We start from the raw sequence: 27,912 nt of genomic DNA, 5'->3' as shown, positions 1-27,912 counted from the left end.
TACTTTATGTGAGTGTTCATACCAGTTTCTGTGCTTTTATGGGTGCTCCTGGTCTACATCCTGCCACTGCACTTAGGTTTTAGAAACTTAAATTCCTTAAATTCCTTTTAAGTATATAGAGATTATGTATTTTTTGTTTCACATTTCCTCAGAAAGCTTAAATATAATGTTCTCCACAAAGAATTTAGAAAGAGACAAAATGAAAACCATTCCATTTGTATACAGGTGACCAATACGGAGTGAAGAGTACATCTGGATCCCGATGGGATCTCTAACCAGGACCCTTACCACCCACCCTGCAGTGAATGTGTACCCACACCCTCCGATCTCTCTACAGTCACTGTGGTCTCCACTAGTCTCTTTCACTCCTCATTTCCCAAGCACCTGTTGGCGTGTCAGGCACTGTGTTAGACACAGAGGGAGAGAAATGGACCAGGAGCAGTCCCACACTAGAGAGCTTGTGGCTGCAGGAGGCTGAGCAGGTGTTCCCTGTCTGTGCACAGCTCTCCCAGACTGCCCGCACACGAATTCCCAGGTCCGGGCACCTCCTACCAGCTGCCCCTCTGCCACTCCACACTGCTGCCGTCCCCCAAACCGCTGCCAGCCCTGCGTCACACCTCTGACGTCCCTTCCCTTACACCCTTTGTGTGTGACAGTATTTTAATTCTTCTTAATCCAAAAGGAATGGCCAGAAATTGCAGGGCCAGTATTAAGGTTATCTTTCTCTCTTAGGAGGGGAGAGTAGCTCATTTTGGATGAGAGCGGTAAAGTTATGTCTGAGGGCTAGAGGAAGGCCCAAAGCAAACCTTTGTGTGCAGGCAGAGCCAAGTGCTCCAAGCGGGCAGAAAGGGACACGCACCTGGCCTTCTTGGACTTCGTCCTGGCTGCAGAGTCCACGCCACTCCTCTTCTCTTTGGCCTCCTTGGTACCCGAGGCCTCCCGGGGCTTCCGTGCTTTCTTGACTCCATCCTTCTGCTTGGGCTCCTTGGGCTCCTTGGCCCTCTTGGGCTCCTTGGCCTTCCGGGCTTCCTTTGGCTCTCTAGGCTCTCGCTTCCTCTTTGGCTTGGGCTCCCTGTCCTTGCTTCCCTTCGCTGCCCCCTCTTGCTCTCCCGGGTCCTTTTTCTTCCTTTTCTTCTTTACTCCAGTGCCTCCTCCTCCACTGTCCTCCATCCCGTTATGGGACGTCATTTTCCTAGGAAAAAGGGTCTCAGCTTCCTCTTCAGCAGCATACAGGTCCTTCTGAGGCAGACAGTGACTGGCAACATCTTCGATCTTCTCTTCCTGATCAGTGCCATGGTCAAACGGGGAGGGGGATTTGTAGTCAAAATTGACAGAGGCATCAGACATTGGAGAGTGATTCAGAACTTTTAAACTTGACAACTGTGAAAGAGAGAAACGAGCTTGTTAGTTTCCCAATGCATGCTTCATACGAAAGAGCATTATGAAGTTTGAATGCATGGATCTGTTCAACATTTACTGAATTCCTATCACGTGCTAGCTCCTCATGTGCCAGGTCTTGGGGAGACAGTGGCAACCAGGACATACTTTGTGTCTGCCTTTGCCCTTGTGGAGCCGCACCAAGCCACCGTTACCATATACAAAAATTGCATGTGAAAAAACAACTCTCAAGGAGTTGTTATGTGCTAAAATCTGAGCCCCATGTCTAGTACAGGCAACAACAGTGGTGTCCCCACAAAATACCTCTAGATCCTAGGCACACAGTTCTTACCCAGAATGGCATTTCTCATGCTGATACACAAAAGTTCTGTTCAAATATGCTCCTAAATAAAAGTGGCATCACTGGATGACAAGGATGCAGGGACAATCTCAGTGTGTTGCTTTATCTCCCCACATCTTTGCTCTCATGTATCTTCAGGCAGCACCAACAATCAGCTGGTTTGACTTTCAACAAGAAAACTACATCTTTTAGGGGTACCTGGGTGGCTCAGTTGGTTAAGCGTCAGACTTTGGCTCAGGTCATGATCTCATGGCTCATGAGTTCGAGCCCCACGTCGGGCTCTGTGCTGACAGCTCAGAGCCTGGAGCCTGCTTCAGATTCTGTGTCTCCTTCTTTCTCTGCCCCTTCCCTGCTCGCTGTATGTCTCTCTCTCTCTCTCTCTCTCTCTCTCTCTCTCTCTCTCAAAAATGAATAAAAAACATTTTTTAAATTTTTTAAAAATTCTAAAACTACATCTTTTATTTTTAACTAAAGGTGCTGTTCCTCTGCATGATCATCTAAGCCTCCAGACTCAGCACCAAATAACCTTTGGCCACTTACAAAAAAACAACTGCCCCTACAGGGGAAAGCTTTATTATGATACATGCCATTAAGAAAGAATGTGTCACAGATGCTGAAGGCATCTTCCTAAAAAAGGAAGTTCTGAAGCTGTTTTTGAGCACCATTAAAGGTACAGCTTCCCCGAGGTGACCACTTTCAGGAAACATCCCTTTGGAAGTAGAAGTCACATCTCATACTTTCAGGTCTGGTATCACAGTACATCTGTCATTTCGTAACCAAGCTAAGGCTGGCAATAATCTGATACTGTGGGTGCTGGTTTCAGGAACAGCACCCTTCTGGGTCAGGAACAAAGAAATAACTCAAGGAGAGCCTGGGAGGGACAAGCAGGCTTTCCAGGAAGCCAACTACAATCGTCTTTGCATGATGGCTTAGGAACAGCACCATTTGTGAATAGTCTGCTCCCCTAACAAGAGGCCTGGCGTGTGCTGAAGGGCACAGACACTTGCCTAGGTGGCGTGGCTTCCTTCCAGTGTTCTGGTTACCCGATCTGTGCTCAGACTTCCTGGCCCACCCTAGGAGTGATGGAGTGCAAAATTCAGCTGCATGGTCCCCCTTCTGTGCCTTCCAGCTCCCTACCCTAGGCCAATACTCCCAAACATAACACTGAGAATCCCAGGAGAAAAAGATGAAAGAAAAGAAGAATTTTTTTGTATCTTTATCATAAATAAAGTCCAGCCTCATAAACAAGCCTAAATCCAGAAAGAACTGGTCATTCTGGCAGCATTCACTATGAAAGAAAAGAAAAGAAAAGAAAAGAAAAGAAAAGAAAAGAAAAGAAAAGAAAAGAAAAGAAAAGAAAAGAAAAGAAAATTCAGTTTGACTACCTCACTGCTGATTCAGTTCTTAGGATGGCTTGGAAAAAGGAGAAGCTAAGCAAACTTAAAAGGAATTTAAAATCAAATACAAGAAAGTGCTCAAGATGGTAAATTTTTTTACATGTAAATGGTTATATTTTTTTTTCCACAATAAAAAGGAAAAAAAAGAAGAGAAAAAGAAAAAAACAAGGCAACAAGAACCTCAGAGGTGCATAATAGGCACCTAATTAAAGCTCAGATCTTAAGAGTACACTGCCGTCCCTGGGATGTTACTGAATTCTGTGCCAGGGACACCTGACCCTCAGGACACAAGTATTTGCTTCACATGCAAGGGTGGACACACTAAAAAAGCAAGAGATACAGGTTAGTTTATTAAAGAGGCTTTCAAAGGCAACACATTAAAGTCCTAATTCCACCAAGGCAACACTCTGTAGATAAAAGTGGGACACTCTTTTCAACTCATACCTCATCTCAAGGTCTATCTTTTGAAGGCTAGGGCCCTCCAAAGCTGAGGCGGATGGAGATAGGTTGTAGAAACTGGACACTCAATCATTAGTCAAGAACAATAGCAACAGCTAACATTTATGGGACACAAATCATAAGGATCTACCTGGAATTATGCAAAGCATGTTCCATGATATCTCCCATCTTTACAAAAATCCTAAAAGGTTAGTGTAAAGACACCTATTTTGTGTACGAAGAAACAGAAGATTACTGATGTTAGATGAGGTACTCACACACATATACCTAGTAAGTGGAGGAACTTGGACCTGGACCTTCTGCCCAAAAGCTAACACTCATTTCACTGAGCATTTTATGACCTACATCCCGAGAAACCATTAATGACTGCTAGGCCACCAGACCAGTATGATTAGACTTGGTGAGAAATGTTAAATATAAAGACCTATACAACCAGTTGGGGAAAAGTTCAGGTAGTTCTTTAGAAACATAAACACGCAAATACCTGTCATTGCAGCAATTCCACTCTGAGGAATCACAAATAGTTATCTACTCTACCCCTCATTTTATAGATAAGATAATTGGGTCAGAGAGATGAAGCAACTTGTCAAAAGGTTATATTCCAGGGAGTGGCAGAGCTGGACATCCTATAGGAAGTAGGGATTCCCAAGAAATGCAGCACAATTAAGTCAATGTTTCCAAAAAGTTAGAAGTATCCCAAAAGACAGATTATCAGTATTAAAAAAATATAAAATTATAATCTCCAAAGTCAGTAATACACCAGGAATATTTTTATTTTTTCAAGGCACCTTGGTGGGGGCTTGGAATAGATGTCTGTTGAGAATTTAAAAAATATGACAAAAAATATTTTTCATTTGTCTCAAGGTCAGTGGAGAAAAGACAAAGAGCCTTAATAAATTGTTTCAGTTTCTACCAAGAAGGACATTAAATCACCACTTCAAAAATGGCCCCAAAGGGAATGGATTGGAGATGATGGATCACGACACCACCAATAATTTACATTATATTGACAATTTACTAAATAGAGATAAGCACCTAGAACATAAGATGAAATGGAGAGGAAAACTGATAAAAAAAAAAGACATCCAACAATGCTAGCTCATAAACCACACCGTTAGCAATAAAACCCACTTCGCTGATTCAAAATTAGCAACCTAGGATATTCCTGGAAAAGACACTTAAACATATGAATCCAGATAAACTAGATTTGGGTCAACTGTAAAGGATTTAAGAACCAATGGAGATATTATGGCCTAGGTCAATGGTTCCCAAACAGATTTAAGGACAAACCTGGGTTATTTCCCCAAGAATCACTGAAGTACTTGAAAGTCAAAATAGACTTTAATTAAGAAAATCATCCATGGTACAACACGGATAGACCTTGAAAACATTATGCTAAGTGAAAGAAGCCAGGTACAAAAGACTACATATTGTACAATTCCATTTATATGAAATGCCCAGAATAGGCATATCCACAGAGACAAGAAGTAAATTAGTGGTTGCTAGGGCCTGGGGGAAGAGGAAATGAGTGTCTGCTAACATGCATATGGTTTCTTCTGGGGGTGATGAAAATGTTCTGGCATCAGATAGTGGTGATCTTTCCACAATCTTGGGACTACACTAAAAACCAGTGAGTTGCACAATTTAAAAGTATAGTAGAATTTACAGTATGTGAATTACATCTCAATTTTTAAAAATCCAATATAAGAATATAACGAAAATGGTCCGCTCATATGTTGCTGACAGCTGCATCAAGTATTAAAAAGCCTTTTTTGCAGGGGCATGTGTTAACAATATTAAAATTTTAATTATGGATATGCTTTTAAACTGAGCAATTTCTCTTTTACAACATAAATTAAGGAAATATTTAGGTACTCCAAAGACAGAATATCTGATGCAGAATTTTTAATAAAGGAAAAAACTATAAATAACCTATTGGTCAATCTTCAGTAAAATGTTTAAATTAATAGCATATCCATTATATGGAACAGTATTATGCAGCCATTGTGACATTATTGTATTATATATTATTAATTACAAAGTTTTAGTTGACATAAAAAAAAGTCCACAACATGTTGGAAAGCGGGCAAAAAAAAAAAATCTATGATCTAATCCCATTTTTATTGTTTAAAAAAAAATTTTTTTTTTAAGAGAGAGAGAGAGACAGCATACAAGCAGGAAGGGGCAGAGAGAGAGGGGGACAGAGAATTTGAAGCAGACTCTATGCTGACAGCACAAAGCCTATGTGGGGCTCAAACCCATGAACCGTGAGATCATGACCTGAGCCAAAGTCGGACTCTCAACCGAATGAGCCATCCAGGCGCCCTCTCTGGTTTATTTTTTAAAAACGCTATTTATTGGGGCGCCTGGGTGGCGCAGTCGGTTAAGCGTCCGACTTCATCCAGGTCACGATCTCACGGTCCGGGAGTTCGAGCCCCGCGTCAGGCTCTGGGCTGATGGCTCAGAGCCTGGAGCCTGTTTCCGATTCTGTGTCTCCCTCTCTCTCTCTGCCCCTTCCCCGTTCATGCTCTGTCTCTCTCTGTCCCAAAAATAAATAAACGTTGAAAAAAAAATTAAAAAAAAAAAAAACGCTATTTATCAACACCAGTTTTTAAAAATAAATTTAGGACATGTATCAGATATTAACCATCATTACGTCTGGGTGACAAGACTGTAGGTAACATTCCCTTCTTTTTTTCTTTCCTGAGAGTTTTTGTTTCTATCTGTCTCCCATAACTAGAATGTAAGCATCATGAGGCAGTGACTGCGGATTCCCCACTATCTTTGTGGCTTACAGTAAATCTCAATCATATGATTACTGGATGAAATGAGTGTTTTCAATTTGAAAAACAAAGGAGAAGTCAACAAAATTGTGCATGTAAACAAAATGAAAACAACAAATTCCTGTGTATAGAAGAACGAATGGAAGAAAATCAACAAAAAGTGAATAGTATTCATTTAAGGCTGTGGAAATTTGGTTGTTTAATTTTTCTAAACAGTAACAAAGATATTACTTTCACAATACTTGTAATAAAAATATCTTTTAAAAATTTTTATGTTTATTTTTGAGAGAGAGAAAGAGAGAGAGAGAGCAAGCATGAGCGGGGAAGGAGCAGAGACACAGGGAGACACAGAATCTGAAGCAGGCTCCAGGCTCTGAGCCCGACACGGGGCTTGAACTCAGGCACCAAGAGATCATGACCTGATCCGAAGTGGGACACTCAACCGACTGAGCCACCCAGGCACCCCAAAATATTTTCACAGGTATATAATAAAAAATTTTAAATACTTTAATAATGAACAGGAAAGGCTGTTTTGCCAGACAATTTACACTCCTCCAAATTATCACGATTCAGGAAATCAAAGGCAGAATATGGGAGGCACTGGCACTGTGACCACATTTGACTGAGTGCTGGACAAAGACAGTGCTCTTTGCACTCAAGCCCAAAGGCCCCCCCTGCACGCCCTCCATATGCACCTTGAACCTGACAGTGAGTACAGCCCAGCCAGCTGCTGCTGTTGCCTGCCTCAAGCTCTTCCATCTTCTCCAGTAGGAAGGGGACAATGTTCTATGTTCAGACTTACTTAATATCAAGAAATTAGCTAAACATAAAAATGAGTAGAAAAGCTTATCTAAATTTGAGACCTTGTGACTTTTAAAGTCCAAACAATAAAAATGAAAATACAAAGAACTGCTACTATTATGAATGAGTTGGTGTGCAGACATTTCAGGTGGCAACTGCTATTTTCCAATTAAAATGAGGAGTGCAAAAAAAAAAAAAAAAAAAAAAAAGAGGAGTGCCTTACTCTTTCACCTTCACTGTCTTCTGAAAGAATATTCCCTATGGTTACCTGACTGTGGGATACACTACCGGCGAAAACCCCACATATCCTCGCCTTTATTACACTGCCATTGTGCTGGGCTCAGTTATCTTGCAAACAGAGCTTTGCTGGGTGAGCAAGACCCAGGAACAAAGTCCAACTGTGTGTGTGTGTCCTGTTTCCTCCTCCATTTAGAATATTCCATTTCTCTTCACCCAGGAGTCCTGTGCTCTGGGTGATAAAGCAGGCATTCTGACCCTGACATGACTCCACATGTAGTCACAGCTGGTCAGCACCAGGAGGAGGAAAGATCAGTTTCAGGCATCTGATGATAATGCAGGGAGTGGTGTCCAGGAGGCTCTCAGGTATACTTTCCAAGAGTCATTTTTATAAGAATGAATGAGACTACCCAGGAAGAATGAATGGACAAAGAAAAAGAACAGGACCAAAACCTGACAAACACTGATGTTTAAGGGCCCCCAGAGGAGGAACCTAGAGAGAGGGTGAGAGGGGGCAATCAGGTCAGTGATGTGGTGGGGAAAAGAAAGTGTGAGTGTCACAGAAGCCAGAAGATGAGAGCACTTGAAGACACAATGATTATAGGCATTGCATGCTGTGGAGAAGCTGGTAAGTTAAGGACTGAAGAGTGGTGGACAGGTTTGCCAACTGTCTCTCACCGAAATCTGTCATTTCTAGTCCCCAAATCTATTATCATATTTTCGCATTTAAAACTGGGGGGGGGGGAGGGGGTTTTTTCCCTTATGATGTTCCAAGAGTATTAGAAATCTGAATTCTCCAGATCTGCAAAGTCAATCTAAACCTTGTTAATTCCAGGCAGTAACAAAAACTGGGGGCAGGTAGATTATTAAATTTAGATGCTGACAGGGAATAAACAGAGGAAACAATACTTAATAAGTGCCTTGGCCTATCCTCCAGTTAATGCTCTCCATGTGACCATTTGCATCCACAGGTTCAGCAACAGATACATTTAAATCCCTTTTCTCTACAGGATGTTTTTAAATCTTCCTTTTTAAAATACAAATCAAAACCACACTCAGATATCACCTCATGCCAGTCAGAGTGGCCAAAATGAACAAATCAGGAGACTATAGATGCTGGAGAGGATGTGGAGAAACGGGAACCCTCTTGCACTGTTGGTGGGAATGCAAACTGGTGCAGCCGCTCTGGAAAACAGTGTGGAGGTCCCTCAAAAAATTAAAAATAGATCTACCCTATGACCCAGCAATAGCACTGCTAGGAATTTACCCAAGGGATACAGGAGTACTGATGCATAGGGGCACTCGTACCCCAATGTTTATAGCAGCACTCTCTCAACAATAGCCAAATTATGGAAAGAGCCTAAATGTCCATCAACTGATGAATGGATAAAGAAATTGTGGTTTATATACACAATGGAGTACTACAGGGCAATGAGAAAGAACAAATATGGCCCTTTGTAGCAACATGGATGGAACTGGAGAGTGTGATGCTAAGTGAAATAAGCCATACAGAGAAAGACAGATACCATATGTTTTCACTCTTATGTGGATCCTGAGAAACTTAACAGAAACCCATGGGGGAGGGGAAGGAAAAAAAAAAAAAGAGGTTAGAGTGGGAGAGAGCCAAAGCATAAGAGACTCTTAAAAACTGAGAACAAACTGCGGGTGGATGGGGGGTGGGAGGGAGGGGAGGGGAGGTGATGGGTATTGAGGAGGGCACCTGTTGGGATGAGCACTGGGTGTTGTATGAAAACCAATTTGACAATAAATCTCATATATTAAAAAAAAAAATATTCCCTTAAAAAAAAAAAAGACTTTATTTTTAAGTAATCTCTACACCAATGGAGGGCTCAAACTCACAACCCCTAAGATCAAGAGTTGCATGCCAGAAGCCCCTAAACCTTCCCTTCTTTAGGCTACATAATCGTAGTTTCATCCATCATACTTCACATGAAATGAGTCAATGTTCTTTTATTTATTTATTTTTGAGAGAGTGACAGAGACAGAGCATGAGCAGGGGAGGGGCAGAGAGAGGAAGACACAGAATCCAAAGCAGGCTCCAGGCTCTGAGCTGTCAGCACAGAGCCTGACGCAGGACTCGGACCCATGAACCGTGAGATCATGACCTGAGCTGAAGTCGGATGCTTAACCGACTGAGCCACCCAGGCGCCCCAAAATAAGTCAATGTTCTTTTACCGTCCTGGTCACTATACTCTGGCTTCTCAAGTATGTTTCAGAACACAGAACAAATTATGACAACAACAAAAGTCTGTCAAGGTATGTCAAAACATAGAGAAAAGGATTCAAGGCTCAGATTGCTTTCTTTGGAAGAGGGAGAATTTGGATACGGTCCATTTTAAGTCCTTTTGAAACATGACTCCAGGGTGAGGCTGTTTAAAATCCTGGTTCTACTAAGCAATTTACTAACACTCCCTCTTTAGGCATGTTCAAACCAAATGGAAGGTCTGACTAGTATTAGCCCTTAAGACCCTCTGCAGGGTGACACTGAAAAGTCTAAGAAATGAATTATTCATCCATATGATCAACTGTGCTATTTATCTTTCACTACTCTGAACTGTGGGTCATTACCTGCTGATCTCTTATTAGTGTTACACGCACCATCCTCGGGATTCAAATCCTCACCTCCCCCTAGTAAAGAACAGGTAGGACCAACACTTTTGGGAATTTGGTGGCCAGCTAAATCCACCATGCTTTTTATCTTAGTTTATCGTAGGTCACCACCCAAAATAGTACTCCGCACTAAGGTCATGGGGTGTGGACAGAAGGTTCTCTCATAATTACTGCAAGTCTGAGTTAACTTTCTGGTCACAGCTCCAAGTTTTACTCCTATTCACAGTATTACCTATTCCTATTGTGTTCATGCTTATAAACCTTCCTCTACATTGGATTTGTGCCCCCCCGCAAACCCTCTTACCTGCATCTTATATCAAATAATTATTTATCATACTTTGTACTTTTCTCAGTACCACACAAGGAAGCTGGGATGAATACAAATGAGTATTTCCTTACCATAGGTTTGTCACTGCTCACATCAGCAATGATCTGTTCCCTTACAAAGAAGTACTTTTAGGAGTGCCTGAGTGGCTCAGTTTTGATTAAACATCCAACTCTTGGTTTTGGTTCAGGTCATGATCTCACGATTTGTGGGTTCAAGCCCCACACCGTGCTCTGTGCTGACAGTGCAGAGCCTGCTTGCAATTCTCTCCCTCTCTCTCTGTCCCTCCCCAACCCATTCACTTTCTCTGTCTCTCTCAAAATAAATAAATAAACTTAAAACACACACACACACACACACACACACACACACACAGAAGTACTTCTAGCTGCACTATGCGTCAGTAGTGCTACAAGTTTTCAATGATTAGAATTCACATTTTCTTCCTCTTGCAAGATGTTTTTCTGCATAATATTGCTTAGTCTTTTTAGGGATTAAAATATATACATAGATTTCTTAGGAAAAAAAGTTTATTTTTTGATTATAGATAAAAGACTATAGCCCCTGATGACTCATTCTTAAATGTTTTATTATAAAAGTCTATTTTTCTTGCAACACTTCTTTAGGCAGTACAGTCAATCTCTAAACCCTTTGTTCTTGGCACACTACTCTTGCTATGTCCTTTCTGGTTAAACAGTAGTATGATTATTTATTACCAAGTTTTGATTAACTTACAAAATCTTTCATCTCGGTTTAATTTACCTTGATAAAATTTTGGACAAGGAAATGAGTAATTTTCAAGAACAGAATGTATTTACATGTCATTTTCCTCCAGAGAAGAGGAAAAAAGAATTTATAGGAATGAGGGTTTTTAAAGAGTGGACATTTTATTTGGTGTTACTTCTTTTTTCTTTTTTTTTTTAAGTTTATTTATTTTGAGAGAGAGAGTGCACACATGCATGCATGAGCAGGGGAAGGGTGGGGATAGACAGAGAATCCCAAGGAGGCTCCACACTCTCAGCACGGAACATGCAGGGCTTGAACTCACAAACCAAAAGATCGTGACCCAAGCTTCAATCAAGAGTCAGATGCTTAACTGACTGAGCCAGCCAGGTGCCCTGCTGTTACTTCTAACACTTTAAAAACATGGTTAAGGGAAAGGACAAACTGTGGTGGTTAATTTTCTCATTCTACTGGACGATTTCCTTGCCACTGACACACTGAATGGCAAACACTTGATGAGTTATCCCATTTAATTCAATACCTTGTGAGGCACATATGATTGCTCCCACTCAAATGATAGAAAAAAGGTGTGAACTTGTCCAAAGTTACACAGCAAAGTGGTAGCTAGTTTCAATTCTATCTACCAGAATCAAAGCCCAAGTTCATTCTAGAACATGGGCCTCCCCTCTGTCTCTATGCACATGCTCAATGCTGGTACCTATGGATTGCTTTGGCACGAAGGGAATTTTCTATTTCCGTGCTCTGCAACCAGTTTAGTCACAGTTTAGTCACCAGCATGGCCTATCACCTGCACCTGAGAGAAGCAGGATCGATTCCTCCTGGAAGTGGCTCCACTTAATTCACTTGCTCCCCTATCACAGCTAATACCAACTTTCAAGTATGAATTCCACCCCATTGATCAACACTACTAAGTGAAAACTCATCTAACCTAAGCTGCATAATAGCTGGCTGACACATTAAGGTCTTAATATGAACCAGTAAAATCTCAAGAGAAAGAAACCTGAATTCATGTTGGTATAATTTCGGTAAAGAGTATTTTTACTGAAGGGCGCCTGGGTGTCTCAGTTGGATAAGCATCCGACTTCAGCTCAGGTCATGATCTCACGGTTCGTGGGTTCAAGCCTTGTGTCGGGCTCTGTGCTGACAGCTCGGAACCTGGAGCCTGCTTCAGATTCTGTGTCTCCCTCTCTCTCTGCCCCTCCCCCACTCATGCTCTGTCTCTTAAAAAAAAAAAAAAAAACAACAAAAAAAAACCACAAAGTGTTTTTACTGAATAAAAGCTTACCTTAAAGGATGTTTAAAACATTAAATATGCAGAATGTTTTAAGAAATATAAACCTGCCCGTGTATCATAAATGATAATAGTTTTGAAGGCTTGGGGTTCTCTTCACTAATGTGTTCTTTTTAACAGAGGTTTTAATATTCTACTAGATGGATGTGCTATGATTTAAATAGTCCCCTTTCTGATGGACGTGCAGGTTCCTTTCCATTTTTGCTTCTATAAACAAAGCAGCAGCAAAAACCTTTGTTCACCCATCTGACACCTGTCTGAGTCTACCAGTAGGATAAATTCCTCACAGAAGGCGCTGCATTCTCTATAGTGTTTGTCTACCAGCTGATGGCGCTACAGAGCCGGGATACAAAGAAATCAGTGTGTGGATAGCGTTTAGTCACTGCTTTTCCTGTTAAGAATTGGCAGCAAATGAGTCAATTATTTCCTAAAACAATTTGTTTTGGTTTGGTTTCACAAGGACCTATCCACTGGGAGAGAACAGAGAATAATCCTTGTAACCATATCCCTAGGTCACCCTGTATCTAACTAGTCAGTGCTCTCTAGCAGCAGAGAGCAAAGTGGCTGATCCCACCCAACCTCTTCACACAGTCTCTGTGAAGGGCAGGGGTTCAGATACTCCCAGTTACCAGGCTATCTTCCAATTCTGTAAAAGCAAAATAGCCCATCAGAGGTAGCATGTTTCCAAGAGATGGAGGGAGGTCCCCCCTCTCACCTCCTCCCTGAACCACACTGGTTGGAGTCTCTGGGTTCCTTTGAGTATGGAACCACCTGGAACACAGAAGCACCAACTAAGGAAAAGATCTTGGCAGGGTGGGTCACACAGGGTCATAAACGTTTTTATCAATTCTCCTCCCCTTCAAGAAACCAAATGCCCAGTAGCTGATGTTTACTTCCTTCCAATTAGTTTATTACTTTGTCTAGGAGGAAATTTCTACACATCATTATGAGTACAAATTTTATAGATTTTAGATTAACCAAACAAATAAAATGATGAATACATAAAAACTATAAAGAATTGATCACAGGGGTGCCCGGGTGGCTCAGTCAGTTAAGCATCTGACTCTTGATTTCAGCTGAGGTCATGATCTCACAGTTCATGAGTCCAAGTCCCAAGTCCAGCTCCATGCTGAGTGTGGGGCCTGCCTGGGATTCTCTCTTTCTCCCTCTCTAGCTAACCCTCTCCCCCATTTGTGCTCTCTCTCTCTCTCTATCTCTCAAATAAAAAAAAATTTAATTAAAAAAAATATGTGATCACTTACCTGCTTCTCTTTCTTTTGTATTTTCATTATCATCTATTGAAGGAAGTTACTTATTTCTGTAAAACATAAAAAAGCCAAAGATTATGGTAAAACCCAAAATAAAACATTTTTTTTTAACGTTTATTTATTTTTGAGACAGGGAGAGACAGCATGAACAGGGGAGGGTCAGAGAGGGAGGGAGACACAGAATCTGAAACAGGCTCCAGGCTCTGAGCTGTCAGCACAGAGCCCGACGTGGGGCTTGAACTCATGGACCATGAGATCATGACCTGAGCCGAAGTCGGAGGCCCAACCGACTGAGCCACCCAGGCGCCCCCAAAATAAAACATTTAAGGTGATCTCAGGATTAACTGTGACACATGAGGAAAATACAGAAGAGAGTTTCCTTCTACAAAATATTCACAATCTTGTAACAACAGTCAACAGCCAGCCCCCAGAGTATGGTCCTAAGTTTACCTGATTTATTGCTTCAGATGGGTGGAGTCAAAAAGACACTATCTTTGTAGACAAAATAAGTTAGAAAAGATGCTAGCATATGAAATTACAAAAGAAGCTAAAAGAGAGACATAAAATAATGTTATGAGGCATAATGGCATAAAATATACCAAGAGGATTGGAGGAGAGGGGGTAAAAATAAACTATCCTCATTTCTTCTGGAAGGAAATCAATAAATCATATTTACTACTGATAAATCAAAAAATTAAAATATACACAGTAAAAGAGAGAGCTAAAAGAGTTAAAAGTAGTTCTCCTGAAGGACTGAGAGAGAAGCTGGTGTGAGACAGGATAGGTCACTCTTGCATTTCATCACATGCCCCCCATACACTTTGACATTTTAAACCGTGTGCATACATTACTTGACAAAATAAGTTTCATTCCAACATTTAGTATGATTTTAAATGACTGATTCTACTGTACCCATATTTAAGCCCCCATCTCCACTGAGTGTGCCCATGATGCCCATGATGACACTGAACTTTTTCTCATAAGTGACTTTTGAGCACCACAGCAATAAGAGCCCAGCAATTTGGCTCTGGAGGTCGAGAAGTGCATTGGGGCATTGTGGGAACCAGAAAGAACCTGAAGAAACCCGAAATTTGGGGCTGCCTGAATCACTAAAAGGTAGACTGGCCCAAGTCTAAAGCGCTCACCTTCCTCATATACAAACAAGGGAGGGATCCTAGAATCTCAGCTTCCAGTTCTAGCCCGGATGTAGACACCGCCTCATGTTTACTTTGTACTTTGATTTCCTGGACATCTCACAGAGCTAGAGAACACTGCTCCCTCAGGAAACAATTCCAGAGGCACATAATTATCCTTATGTTCATAATTATTTCTTATATCCAGATGAATGTGATGTGTGTGTCTGTCCACTTAGGTTTTTTTCCTCCAAGAGTCAGAGGGGTTTTCTGTAAGAAGAACTATAAAAAGCTCATGAGCATAGCATCTAAGTTGCTAACAAGCTGCAAAGTGGGCAGAATCAGGGGAAAAAGAAGGAGGACAGAAAGAATTAGCCAAATCAAGAAAAGGGAAGGTCAAGTTAGTAAATGATGATGGAACAAGTATTCACTTCAAGAAAACCGTAAACTCCACAACCAATATCAAAATAACACATTCTTCACAGAGCTAGAACAAACAATCCTAAAATTTGTGTGGAAACAGAAAAGACCCCAAATAGTCAACACAATCTTGAAAAAGAAAACCAAAGCTGGAGGCATCACAATCCCGGACTGGAAGCTGTATTACAAAGCTGCAATCATCAAGACAGTATGATACTGGCACAAGAATAGACACTCAGATCAATGGAACAGAATAGAGAACCCAGAAATGGACCCACAAACGTATGGCCAACTAATCTTTGACAAAACAGGAAAGAATATCCAATGGAATAAAGACAGTCTCTTCAGCAAGTGGTGCTGGGAAAACTGGACAGCGACATGCAGAAGAATGAACCTGGACCACTTTCTTACACCATACACACAAAAAAAAGTCAAAATGGATGAAAGACCTCAATGTAAGACAGGAAGCCATCAAAACCCTAGAGGAGAAGCAGGCAAAAACCTCTTTCACCTCGGCCACGGCAACTTCTTACTCAACATGTCTCCAGAGGCAAGGGAAACAAAAGCAAAAATGAACTACTGGGACCTCATCAAGATAAAAAGCCTCTGCATGGCAAAGGAAACAATCAGCAAAACTAAAAGGCAACCGACAGAATGGGAGAAGATATTTGCAAATGACATATCAGATAAAGGGTTAGTATCCAAAATCTACAAAGAACTTATCAAACTCAACACCCAAAAAAACAAATAATCCAGTGAAGAAATGGGCAAAAGACATGAAGAGACACTTCTCCAAAGAAGACATCCAGATGGCCAACTGACACATGAAAAAATGCTCAACATCACTCATCATCAGGGAAATACAAATCAAAACCACAATGAGATACCACCTCACACTGTCAGAATGGCTAACATGAACAACACAGACAACAACAGATGTTGATGACGATGAGGAGAAAGAGGATCTCTTCTGCACTGCTGGTGGGAATGCAAACTGGTGCAGCCACTCTGGAAAACAGTATGGAGGTTCCTCAAAGAATTAAAAATAGAACTACCCTATGACCCAGCAATTGCACTACTAGGTACTACAGGTGTGCTGTTTTGAAGGGGCACATGCACCCCAATGTTTATAGCAGCCCTACTGACAATAGTCAAAGTATGGAAAGAGCCCAAATGTCCTTTGATGGACGAATGGATAAAGAAGGTGTGGTATACATATACAATGGAGTATTACTCGGCAATCATAAAGAATGAAATCTTGCCATTTGTAATTACGTGGCTGGAACTAGAGGGTATTATGCTAAGCGAAATTAGTCAGAGAAAGACAAATATCATAGGACTTCACTCATATGAGGAATTTAAGATACAAAACAGATGAACATAAGGGAAGGGAAGCAAAAATAATATAATAACAGGGAGGAGGACAAAATATATAAGAGACTCTTAAATACAGAGAACAGAGGGTTGCAGAGGGGCTGGGGGGGATGGGCTAAATGGGTAAGGGACATTAAGGAATCTATTCCTGAAATCATTGTTGCACTATATGCTAACTAACTTGGGTGTGAATTAAAAGATAAATAAAATAAAATAATAAAAGAAAAGAAAGGAAAAGAACATCGTAAACTCCAGAGAAATAGTGAGCGCTCAAAATTTGGACAGTTAAAATAATTTTACCCCTAATCTTCAACAGAATAATGCCAATTCTAAGTAAATTATGTTAGTACAAGTTTATCTCCTTTATCTGTCAACTTCAAACTATCAGGCCCTAGAAAACCAACCTTCTGAGCCATTACAAGTGGCTACACGTTCTGAAATGAAGAGAGAAGTTGGAAAAACAAATTCCAGCTAGTAAAAAAAAAGGATAGTATCAATAACCGGACACATACTCAAAATTCTACCCAACAAAATGAAGATCATTTAAATAACACAGAAAACCCCACCAATGATGATAAAATTTATTTTTTAATATCTAAAAAATAAGTATAATGCAGTAAAGCCATCACAAAAAACACAATTTCCGATTAAGTACCATAAACTGGCATGCTTACAGAAGCAAGGCCACAGCACTGCCAGGAACATGGTGGAAAACAGGTCCAACTTATCATTGCTAATGGCACTTGCCTAATTGCTTCAAGCTTTCTGAAGAGCACTCAGGCAATGTGCCACTAAGTCTATAAACTGTTGAGTCCTTTTATCTGCCGATTCCACTTTAAGGAATACATCCCAAGAAATAAGCCTGTAGGAAATAAACCTGGGCCATAGAGGAAGCTCAAGGAGGAGGTAGGAAGTGTGAACACATCTATCACAGCGGAGCCTGGGCACTGGAGAGGGCCATAAAGATCACAGGCCCACCACCCCATGGGCCTGCATCATCACAGGACCTGAGAACATCAGAGAAGGCAGATGAGCACAAGCAGGAAAGTCTAGGGAAGTATGGCTTGAATTTGATTACCCAGCAAAGTGAAAGCTTGTAGGAAAAGAGGTGGTAAAACCAAATCTCCCCACTGCCAATTTGTTCACACGCAAGATATTACTAGGGGCACCTTTAGTGATATTCATGCTGCATAGATAACCCCACCCCATCCTATGAAAGAGAGAAAGGATGTGTGTGTGAGATCCAAGCGAGTGGGAATGATGTTACTATAAGAATAACTGCTCTAGTTCACTAAAAGCAAGCTTTGACAAACTTCATGAAATTATTTCTAGCACCCTAATGGATTGCCGCACACCAGGCTGCTGCCACCCCACAAAATGGCAGACATCGTCAACCATGCAGGGGTCCAATAAGCATTTATTGACTTTTATTTCTCCAAATAGTATCGATCAATTTACAAAGCACTCCCTCAAGTTACTTCTACTTTTTTACCTTTTATGGCACACGTTTAAAAAATACGAAACTAAGCAGTATTTTCCTAAGGCAAAATTTTATGTTGCAGGAATGGATAACCAGATAGACCCTAACAGATGTACTTCTCCACAATACTAGACATGGTTTTACTGCTTCTGTTGCTATGTTGCCATCACTCAAAAGTTGTGACTAGATCCTCTGGGCTCAAATAAAGAACCAAGTAACTTCTAACTTCAGGGTACCACCACTTAATTAGAAAGATAATACAGACATACTGTGAACCACCTAACTGTGTGGGCAAACCAGGAAATTTGTCAACAGGGGCAAAAATAATGTGTATAACTTCTGAATTATATGAAAACTGGCAGGCCTCCTGCCCTCCTAACTGTGTTTCAGTGCTTATGTATGAAGGTAGGATTTAATTACCTTCACAAGATAAGCTGCTAATAATGTAAAAAGCAAACAATATAAAAATTCCCATTTCCCTCTTACACTTACCCACCTAACAACGTTTCTATGAAGAAAAACACGGTGCCAGGTTTCAATAGTAACATTTTGAAATTTATTTTTCTTATTTCTCTCTCTCTCCAGTTCAGAAATTCTGCAACAGTGCCTGTGCCATTTCCAAGTTCCTCAGTGCTGAGTTACAGACACTTAAAAAAAAATAAAACATCAGGTACATGCTATTCCACTATTCATTCAGAAATTATTTACATTTACTATATATACCTTGAGAATTCTGCCATTCTAACAATCCGTGCTCAGACCAAGGGGTCTATTTCATTTCAAGAGCATGCGTTTTCACAAACACAGACAAGTGCACATATAGCAGACTGCTACCACAGTCCTTTATATTCACCAGGACGGCAGAAGGCACACCTGATGGCAGGAAGAACAAGGACCTTTGCTGTTCACAGGCTCCCAGCCCCCAAACTATTATCAGGCCCTTTGGGGCAAAGAGTACAAGGGAAGCAACTTTAAAAATCAGATAAGCCTTGGAGCACCTGGGTGGCTCAGTTGGTTAAGCATCCAACTCTTGGTTTTGGCTCAGATCATGATCCTACGGTTTCGTGCGTTAGAGCCTCATGTCACACTCTGCGCCAACAGCACGGAGCCTGCTCAGGATTCTCTGTCTCCCTCACTGTCTGCCCCTCCCCCACTCGCACTGTTTCTGTCTCTCCAAATAAATAAATTAACTTTAAAAAAATCAGATAAACCTTGAAGTTTCCACAATGAATATGTATTTTTACCATCTAACTATGCCCACCCTCAACCTCGAGAATGGTTCCGAAGAACCACTTTGACAACCACAGGCACAAATAAGGCAATCCCACACTATTACAGCGTGGGGATTTTAGAAAGGACAGGAGAGGAACAGAACATGGGGAATACTCGCTCGAGGAGAGTTAATGAAAAAGGCAGAGAGGTCTTGGGGAATGCCACCTTCCTCACACGCCTGTCGTAACACCTCTTCCCAAGATTCCTTACATTCTGGACCACGGAGGGTCGGGTCCCATGGGCAAGACAGCCCTCCGTTTCTCACTTCCCCACTCTCGCACCCTCCATAAACTGCACAAATTTATCTATGTCTGTCGCTAGGCTTGGAGCAACCTACAGGAGGACAACAGCAGAGTGTGAAGGGCCAAAAAGCAGTGAAAATGCAGGCTCTAATAACAATTAGCCAGGTAAAACCTCTTCCAGTTTGGTTTCATCACCTGTAAAATGGTGACAATACTTACCTCAGAGGATTTCAGGAGAATTCAAAGGGATGAGAATCTCTAGTGTCTGTCACACGGTGAACATTAGCCATGTGGCAGCCACTGATGTTGCTTGCCCTTATGCGCTTCTCTCCAGCATCAGAGGAAGACGGCTCTCTCGACAACTAACTCTTCCATCAATGCTTGGGATCCATCCTCTCCCACTTCTCAGCCACCTCAGACCCTGGGTTACTTTGCAGTTAGTCTTTCTTCATTTCGTTCAGGGGTCTCCTCAAATGTTACCTGGACATTGATGCCCTCCCTAACCACCCCATAGAAAACATACCCCTACCCCTGTCCCCACTCTCTATCCTCCTATCTTACTTTAGTTTTCTTTCTGGCACTTGTTACTACTTGACATTATAGTATGTCTGCTTGATTACAAACATACTACCTGTGAGACATGTGCACGTATGCACACAAGTGTGAGCTCTGTTTCGTTCATGCTGTACCCTGAGTCTGGAACAGCACCAGGCTCACAACAGGTGCTCTTCATGAACATTTTCTGAATGGAAGAATCCTTTCCGCTCCTATCACTAAACCTTTCTCTTTCTACAGTTCTTTTCTCCTCAACAAACAGGTTCAACCCAATCCTAAAATAGTGACTACACTAATGAATCCCCCACAAACCTGTATTTTCTCTTCTTCCCATATTACTTCCCTACAGTTGCTCTTAGCAAGGACTCCCTAGGAGCCAAATCCAATGGACATTTTTAACCTCTATTATAACTTCCTCGCAGCATTTTAAGCCATGAACCATTTCCTCCTCTTAAAATCCTATTCTCACTGGTTTCTTGGAGGGCGTGCTCAGCTGATTTCCCTCCGATTGCAAGCTTCCAAAGCTCAGCTTCTTCCCTAGGCCTCTCCTACTGGAAGTCCTATTTATTAACTGTCAGTGTCCCCAGGATTCAACACTGTTACTACCCCCAGGGCTTACTGAGGTCTCTACTCAGTTCCCAGACTTCATCTCTCTACACCATGAACATTGTCCATTTCCAAACCCAAGCCCTCCTGCTGACCTCCAAGCGAACACTGCCAATCTCATGCTGGCCAGTTCCAAATAGGTGTTCCACAGATTGCACAAAAAACCCACAACTCCTTCAAAATCAAACTCTATACTACTTTTACACACATACACACCTGTTCCTATGTCCCCCACCATCAGAGGCTAATGTCCCACAACGTGCCACCCAGTCCTGGATTCGGTCATCCTTAACTCCTGCCCTTTCCCCTAATTCCTTCAAAATTCCCGAATCCCTTGGTTCTTCTCCAGTCCACTTTATCTTTGTACTTGACATCATTTCTGTACTTCAAATAGCCTTTTAAGTACCTTTATTCTTCATGCCCCCTACTCTCATTCCATCCCCTCATTGTACCAAGAGTACATTTTCCTAAAACGTAAAGAAAATCAGATCCTATCTCTGTAGTGTCCTCAGGAAAAAAATACAAATTCCTCAAAGCACAGGGCCCTGCATAGGCAAGCTGGCCCTTGGCTTGTCTCCTACCAGCTCTGACATTACTTTCTCCCATTCATCCAAGTATACTGAACACTGGCAGGTTCTGAAACCAGCACTGTTTGCTGAGATCTTTGTTCAGGCTATGCCCCTATCTGGAAAATCCTTCCACTGCCCTTCCTCTCCAGTCTCATCCTATAAAACTCAGCTCTGGTGTCATGTTCTCTGGGATGTCTAACCTAACTTCCCTAAACCCTGAAAGCATCTTGTGAAAAGCACTAAATTATAGTAGCCATATCACCGTGATATCATCTTTTCCCGTTTTCCCTGTCTGCAGTGCCATCGGCTATTAAGTGCCTAAGTGTCCTCTGGGAAGGAACTCTGTTCTGCCGTATCAAGGTTGATATTTGACTTCTGAATGATTATCTACAGAATGAGTGAGTGAATAAATGGGAAAGCTCAGAAAAGGCTTTGAGCTCCTGTCTTCTTCATCTGAATTGGTGGACTCCATCTTTTTCCTTTCCTGTTTTTTCTGTTCTCCTAGTCCAACCAAAATTTTCAGTATTCTTCATTCACACTTTTTTCAAAGTAATACAAGTACTTAGCTCAAGAATTCAATAACCTAAAGCTTAACAGAAAAAGTAGCATTCCTGGAGCATCTGACTGGCTCTAGTTGGTAGAACATGTATGTTGGGTGTAGAGATTACTTAAAAATCTAAAAAAAAAAAAAAATAGTATTCCCCTGACTCCACTCATCCCCATCCCTGATTCACTCTTCCCAGAGGTGATCATTTGATCTTAAGCTATTCCTTCTGCTTTCCATTATATTTCTGTAAAAAATGCTAATACCTCTATTAGATTTTTTTCTTCCAATTTTAAACATTATTCTATTGGCTTCTTCCTGTGAAACAGGAGGTGGCAAATATTTTTATAAAAGGCCAATAATAAATATTTTAGGCTCTCAAGCCACATGATCTCTGTTGCAACAATTCAATTCTGTCATTACAGCACAAAAATAGTCACAGACAATATGCAAATGAATGGGTCTGGCTGTGTTCCAATAAAACTTTATTTATAAAAACAGGTAACCTCCTGTTATGGAAGATGGAAGTGTTACCTTCCCAATATACTTATTATCATCATTATTTATTAAATCAATATTGGACTCACAGCTAACTATATTGTGCTAAAAAAACTGTTTTGTGTAATTTTTTCTCCTACAGATAATAAGTATATCATTTTAAAACCTGTGTTGTTGTCTATGAATCATTAACTTATCTCAAAATGTTCTCTTCAATCAGAGAAAAGCATTTAACTCCTAATCTGGTGATAAAAATCCACTTGGTTGATAAGAATCACCATTAAGGGCAGTAGTAGAAGCAAGCCGCCAGGCACTACCAGAGCTGTATCAAATATCACACTGCAAAGGAAAACCTGACGGTACTTTTTTGTTTATCATTAGACCCTACGCCTTCATGTCAACTGATCCGGATCAGGAATGATCACATCTGTGAACACAGGACTGAAGAAACCAATCTCGTGACAGCAGAGCCCACTCAAGGTTCAGAGCCCTGAAAATTCAAGCTATAACCTTTGGGGGAAGACAAAGGATTTAACAAATGACACACCAATTTCATTCTCAAGAGACCTCACCAAGTAACACAAGACCTTTCGACTCATTACACTCTAATGCCTGTTTTGGAGGAACAGGAACACCTGGAGACCAGGGAGTGCAGATATCTAAATTCTGAACACAAGGGTTGTATGATTTGTACAACTGATTCAATCTCCCTGGGTCTCAGTTTCTTCATTTGCAGAACAGGGACAAAAACCACCATTTGGGAGAGGAAATGGAGTTCTATTTTGGACATAAGTTTGAAGGACTGGGGAAGGAATTTAAAGCTCAGGCAATGCAATCCTTTTATCTTAAGACAGGAAACTAAGGGTCAGAGGAGTCTGATGACCCAAAGGCTCACAATTATTCCAAAGTACAAGAATTGGATTTTCTGGGTTCCAATTCAGCTCTCAGCACTACAATGAGCTGCCTTGAGCAAATGAAAGGCAAATGAAAATAGCATAAGTGAGAGGTCGGGATTTGGAGATGTTCTATTTGGGGTACTCAGAAAGTAGGCAGAGGTTAGACAGATATTCCACAGATAAATTACAATAGTCTAGAAAAGGAAAAAAGGAAAGTCCATGAAGGGGAGGGGCGGGGAGGTAAGCAGGCAACAGCATAGGATGACTTTGATCCATCCACAGGGTGAAGAGGAAGCAATTAAAACAGCTTGATCAAACTGTCTTTCAAGAAGACTTGTTAAAGCACATTTTTAGAGAAGATGGATGGACCCTTCAGATAACATTACATACAAGGGCAAAATAGTTCATGAAGTAATTCATATGATAAACATAGATAAAATCTTCAGGGATAGATAACTGCAAGTAATTCTGTTTAAATTCTTTATCTACTTTCATAATGCCTTCTATCTGAATTTTGAATTGTTACGTAAATTTGTTTTGGACTAATTTATAGTAAGGAATAAAGTCTATCTGATAGCTCTATCCAAGACAGCGGGGGAAACAAAGTAAACACATTAACAGAATTATAATACAGACAATCCTCAGCAGAGTTTGTACTTTGGGATAAATAATAAAAGAAAATCACATATTTATGATCATCCAGGCTCAGCACTCTTTATTCTACAGGAAACAAAAGAGCCAGTCCAAGTGCAAACCAAGCTATAATCTAAAAACATCCAATCACCTACATTTTCAGAATTCCTAAAACTAAAAAGATGGGCTTTCCCCCTACTTCTACAACTCTGCTGTTTTAAAGTAAAATAAATAAAGTGTCAACATGTTTCCAAAGAGTTTTTTTCTGTTGTGTAAAGACAAGACAAAAGCCGGTTTCTGAATCTGACACACATTTCCTTTATGTTCCACCTTTAAGATGAAATCCTGAAACCTAATCTGCACACCCCTCACAAAATGGCCAGCTGCAAACCCAGGAGGAGGCTGTCCCTGATGGAGTCCACAGCCATTAAAGTCCCTAAAAGCTGTTCAACTCTGGCACCTCCTGCACTTCCCTTAGGTCTAAGCATTTAAAAGGAATTGAAAAGGATTTTTTAAGCTATGAATTTTTAAAAGATGAAACCATTCTCCAATCCTCTCCCCCTCTCAACTCCTCCTTCCCCAAAATCTAAAAGGAAGAGAGGGCTGGGATAAATGCAGAACCAGGCTGCAAGGGGAGGGGGGAGGGCCACGGAAAGCAAGGTGTTGTGTGAACGAGCCCCGTGTAAAAAGTTCTTGCAAAAGCAAGCACAGACAACCCTGGCCGAATGGTGTGGTGGGCGGCTGGCATCAGGAATCCCTTGACAACAAAATGTTCTGGCTCTCCAAAGCTGGTGGGACCACACTGAGAGCAGAAACTGCAAGCAGTAAGCAGAAGAGTCAAGAAACCACCTTAGGCAAGTCGAAGCCAACTGACTAAAATCTGTTAACACCATCTACACTGTGTGTGGTTCACCTAATTACAAATTGGTATAGATGGAGCCATCTATTTCAAAGTAACATATTAGCAAACAACATATTGTTAAAACAACTACAATGACTTCTCACACCAAAATCATGGCTTACCTGGAAGTACAACTCAGTGGCACTGTTTTAGGAGGACTGGTCTGAGAGTATCAGAATCATACCACAATGAGCAAGAAAGCCGCAGAGAAAGGCCTTAGTTTACTTGGCAAACGGTATGGATTTCCAGATCAAAAGACAACCATTTTGAAATATAAACTTCTTAATATCCAAAATCCTGTGCTGATATTATATTATGTTTGTACTTCCCATTCCAATGCCCCCTTCCATCATCAGCACTAAGAACCAGCTGTAGTGATGTGACTGCAGATTGTTCTACATACAGATGACCAGTTTGGAGGACAGAAAATTTCCAAACTGTCACTCTGGAGTATATGTGCAGAATGAGATTCCTACCTTCGGCCATCCATGGGTACCCTTTCTTTAAAATGCTAAATTTGCAAATGAAGTCCTTTATCAGTGAGACAGTATGAGCCCAGACTAGTAATAAAATGAAGTAAGTAAAGTCAGGAAACTCATTTGCCTGGATATGAAATCCAAGTATAAGATCTGAAAGGCTCAAGAGAATCCTAAAGGAGTTGGTGACAAAGCTGTAGGTCACAGACCAGTATGATAAAGGCGGCCCTCAAAGAGACGAATACACCTAGGGCCTAGGGACTGCATCAGATTCACCTTTGAGTCCTCAATGCCTAGAACAGGGCCTATGATACAGTGAATACCTGTAAGTACATGCCTGAATTTATAAATGAAAGGCTAGTTTCACCATACACTATTTTATTCCCTTCACCTTCAAATGACTTAGGGTCAAAAAATACAAGGGAACAATTTTTGCAAGGGAATCTCTCTAGGTTCTCAGCCTTCTGTGTTACATGTTTGTGGTAACTCTCGCCTTGGCCAAAGCCTCATTAGATAAGGGTACTACCAACCATTCAAAGCATGAAAACAACCTCATATCCTATCAATGTGGAGATCTCAAGCTCTGCACACAAAAGTAGGTAATTCCAAGTCTATTACTGTCATTCACTTTAATTTAATAACAACTGGGCTTTAAACAACTAGCCCCACTTTAAAATTCACCCTAAATTCTATCCACAGTGTATTGCAGAGTTTCTTAGCACCCTTTGCTTTCTGGGAATGTGCCTCCTGTCCAGATTCCCTATCTACCTCCTAGATCCAGGTTCAGCTCCTAACGTGGTGGATTCCTTCCATTCTGTGCCCAGTTACTACTCCTGAACAAACCACAGTACTAAGCTGCTTTCGTTTAGAGGTTTTAAAAGCCACGTGCTGAGTCTGTCCTACCACCAATTCCCGAACCAACCATCTACAGTTATCATTATTCACCCCTATGTGGAAGTTACCATTGTGGGCCTCCCAATCTCTCAGCCAGGAAAGAAGGATCTGGTGATTTGTCAGCAGCGACAAGAAGAAGGGCGCATCATGACAGAGGTTAAAGCAAAGATAATGTTTACAGAGGAGAACAGTGGTATTTTATTTACACTGCATCTGAAACACCATAAAAAAACTAAGAAGCTGCTGTTCAAAGAATCAGTAAGAAGAATGGCAACAAGAGGAAGTGGAAGTTGCTCTATCGGCAGCCTCAGCATTAACAATTTGATCCCAAATGAAAAGAAAGGTAGTCTGGCAACAAATACTTCTGCTGAATGAACAGTGACAGATTTTTCAATTTTAAGACGTACAACCCTCAAGCAAGTTTTTAAAAATAAGAAAAGGGTGAGTTACCCAGTATTATTTTGTATTTCCTCTATTCTAGACAGGATCTTGTATTTAAGCTTTTACTTTTGGAATTAAACTATACCACATTTTAACTTCTATCAAAGTATATAATACACACTAAAAAAAAAAAAAGTACTAATCTGCACAAACACACCCATGTAACCAGCATCCACATCCAAAAAACATTATTAGCACAACGAAAGGCTCATCCATGCTCTTTTCTGGTCACTACTACTTTTCTCCAAGGGTAACCACTATCTTGACTTCTAACGGTATAGATTCGTTTCCCTGCTTCTGTATCTGATAAAAGTGGAATTATATAGTGCATACTCTTGTATCCGGCTTTGGTGCTAGTTATTAATTTATTGCCTCTCAACTCCAAATTCACCCTTCAGTACCTGCTCTGTGATAACACACAGGGCTCTTGAAATATTTCTCCTTGACAGATAACATGACATTAAGCTTGGCCAGTAGAGGGCACTGGAGGGGTGTCACAGGAGGAAGGGAGCTCCTTCAGATTCAAGAGAGCAGTGCTTTTGTTTGTTCTTGCTTCTATACCATGGTCACCAGTGAAAGTATATATAGGGACATCCAGTGACATGCCCAGAGCTTAGACCATTTTCTCAGAGTTGATCTGGAAGCTTCAGTTTGCCAGCATAGGTCCTACCTCTATGTGAGGATAATGAAATCATCCTATGTTTTCTCTTCTAGAGGACAAATATCCCCACATACTTAATATTATTTAATACCTCATATATTTTCTGCTATCCCCTGAACTTTCTAAGTTCTGTATGTTCCTTAATTTGCAAAGTCAAAAGTGGAACTAAGATACTTTATTTGGTTAAAGTAGTTATCATCACTTATAGATATCTATCTGAAACCAAGTCAAATCTTATGGTGAAATGTCCAAGGCCACCCTATTAAGTCGGGAAAAAGACAAGGATGTCATCCATCAAGAGCTGCTCTGGACATTCCAGAGAATATGGGAGAAAAGTATGAGATGTACAAACTTGACAGAAAGATACAGAATTTTTATGATGTGACTGTTTCTCTTGTAAGCCCATTAAGAAACAACTTTTAAAATTATGGGAACCAAGAAAAGAGTTTACAAGACAGCTAAGAAAAAATATATTTACACAAACATCAATACCTCTGTGGAAAGAAACCTCAGGTTTTCTTCACGTATGCACTTGCTGCTGGTTCATGTCCCACATGCCAAGTGAAACCACCCCCACTGCTCTGGTGGGACCGCCTATTCAGGGGACTGGTGCCAAGGCAGAGGCCCCACTTGTACAGACCAG

At 41.0% G+C, this 27,912-nt stretch overlaps 1 protein-coding gene across 2 annotated transcripts in view; it reads right to left on the bottom strand.

The window, feature by feature from the left end:
- Nucleotides 1–27,912, bottom strand: part of CHD6 (chromodomain helicase DNA binding protein 6) — a 204,770-nt gene that overhangs the window by 135,020 nt on the left and 41,838 nt on the right. For both annotated transcript variants that reach the window (XM_047067984.1, XM_047067985.1), the window contains exons 2-3: nt 13,669–13,724; nt 860–1,380 (exon numbers count right to left, since the gene is read on the bottom strand). In XM_047067984.1, the coding sequence (XP_046923940.1) occupies nt 860–1,380; nt 13,669–13,701 (554 nt within the window). In that variant the 5' untranslated portion in view covers nt 13,702–13,724. The remainder of the gene's footprint in view (nt 1–859; nt 1,381–13,668; nt 13,725–27,912) is intronic.

The sequence above is a fragment of the Lynx rufus genome, unplaced genomic scaffold (genome assembly GCF_022079265.1).
Source record: "Lynx rufus isolate CCGP_SWC_20201006 ecotype Redwood Valley unplaced genomic scaffold, mLynRuf1.p SCAF_8, whole genome shotgun sequence".
NCBI lineage: Eukaryota > Metazoa > Chordata > Mammalia > Carnivora > Felidae > Lynx > Lynx rufus.
This window is presented reverse-complemented; position numbering and strand designations above follow the sequence as displayed.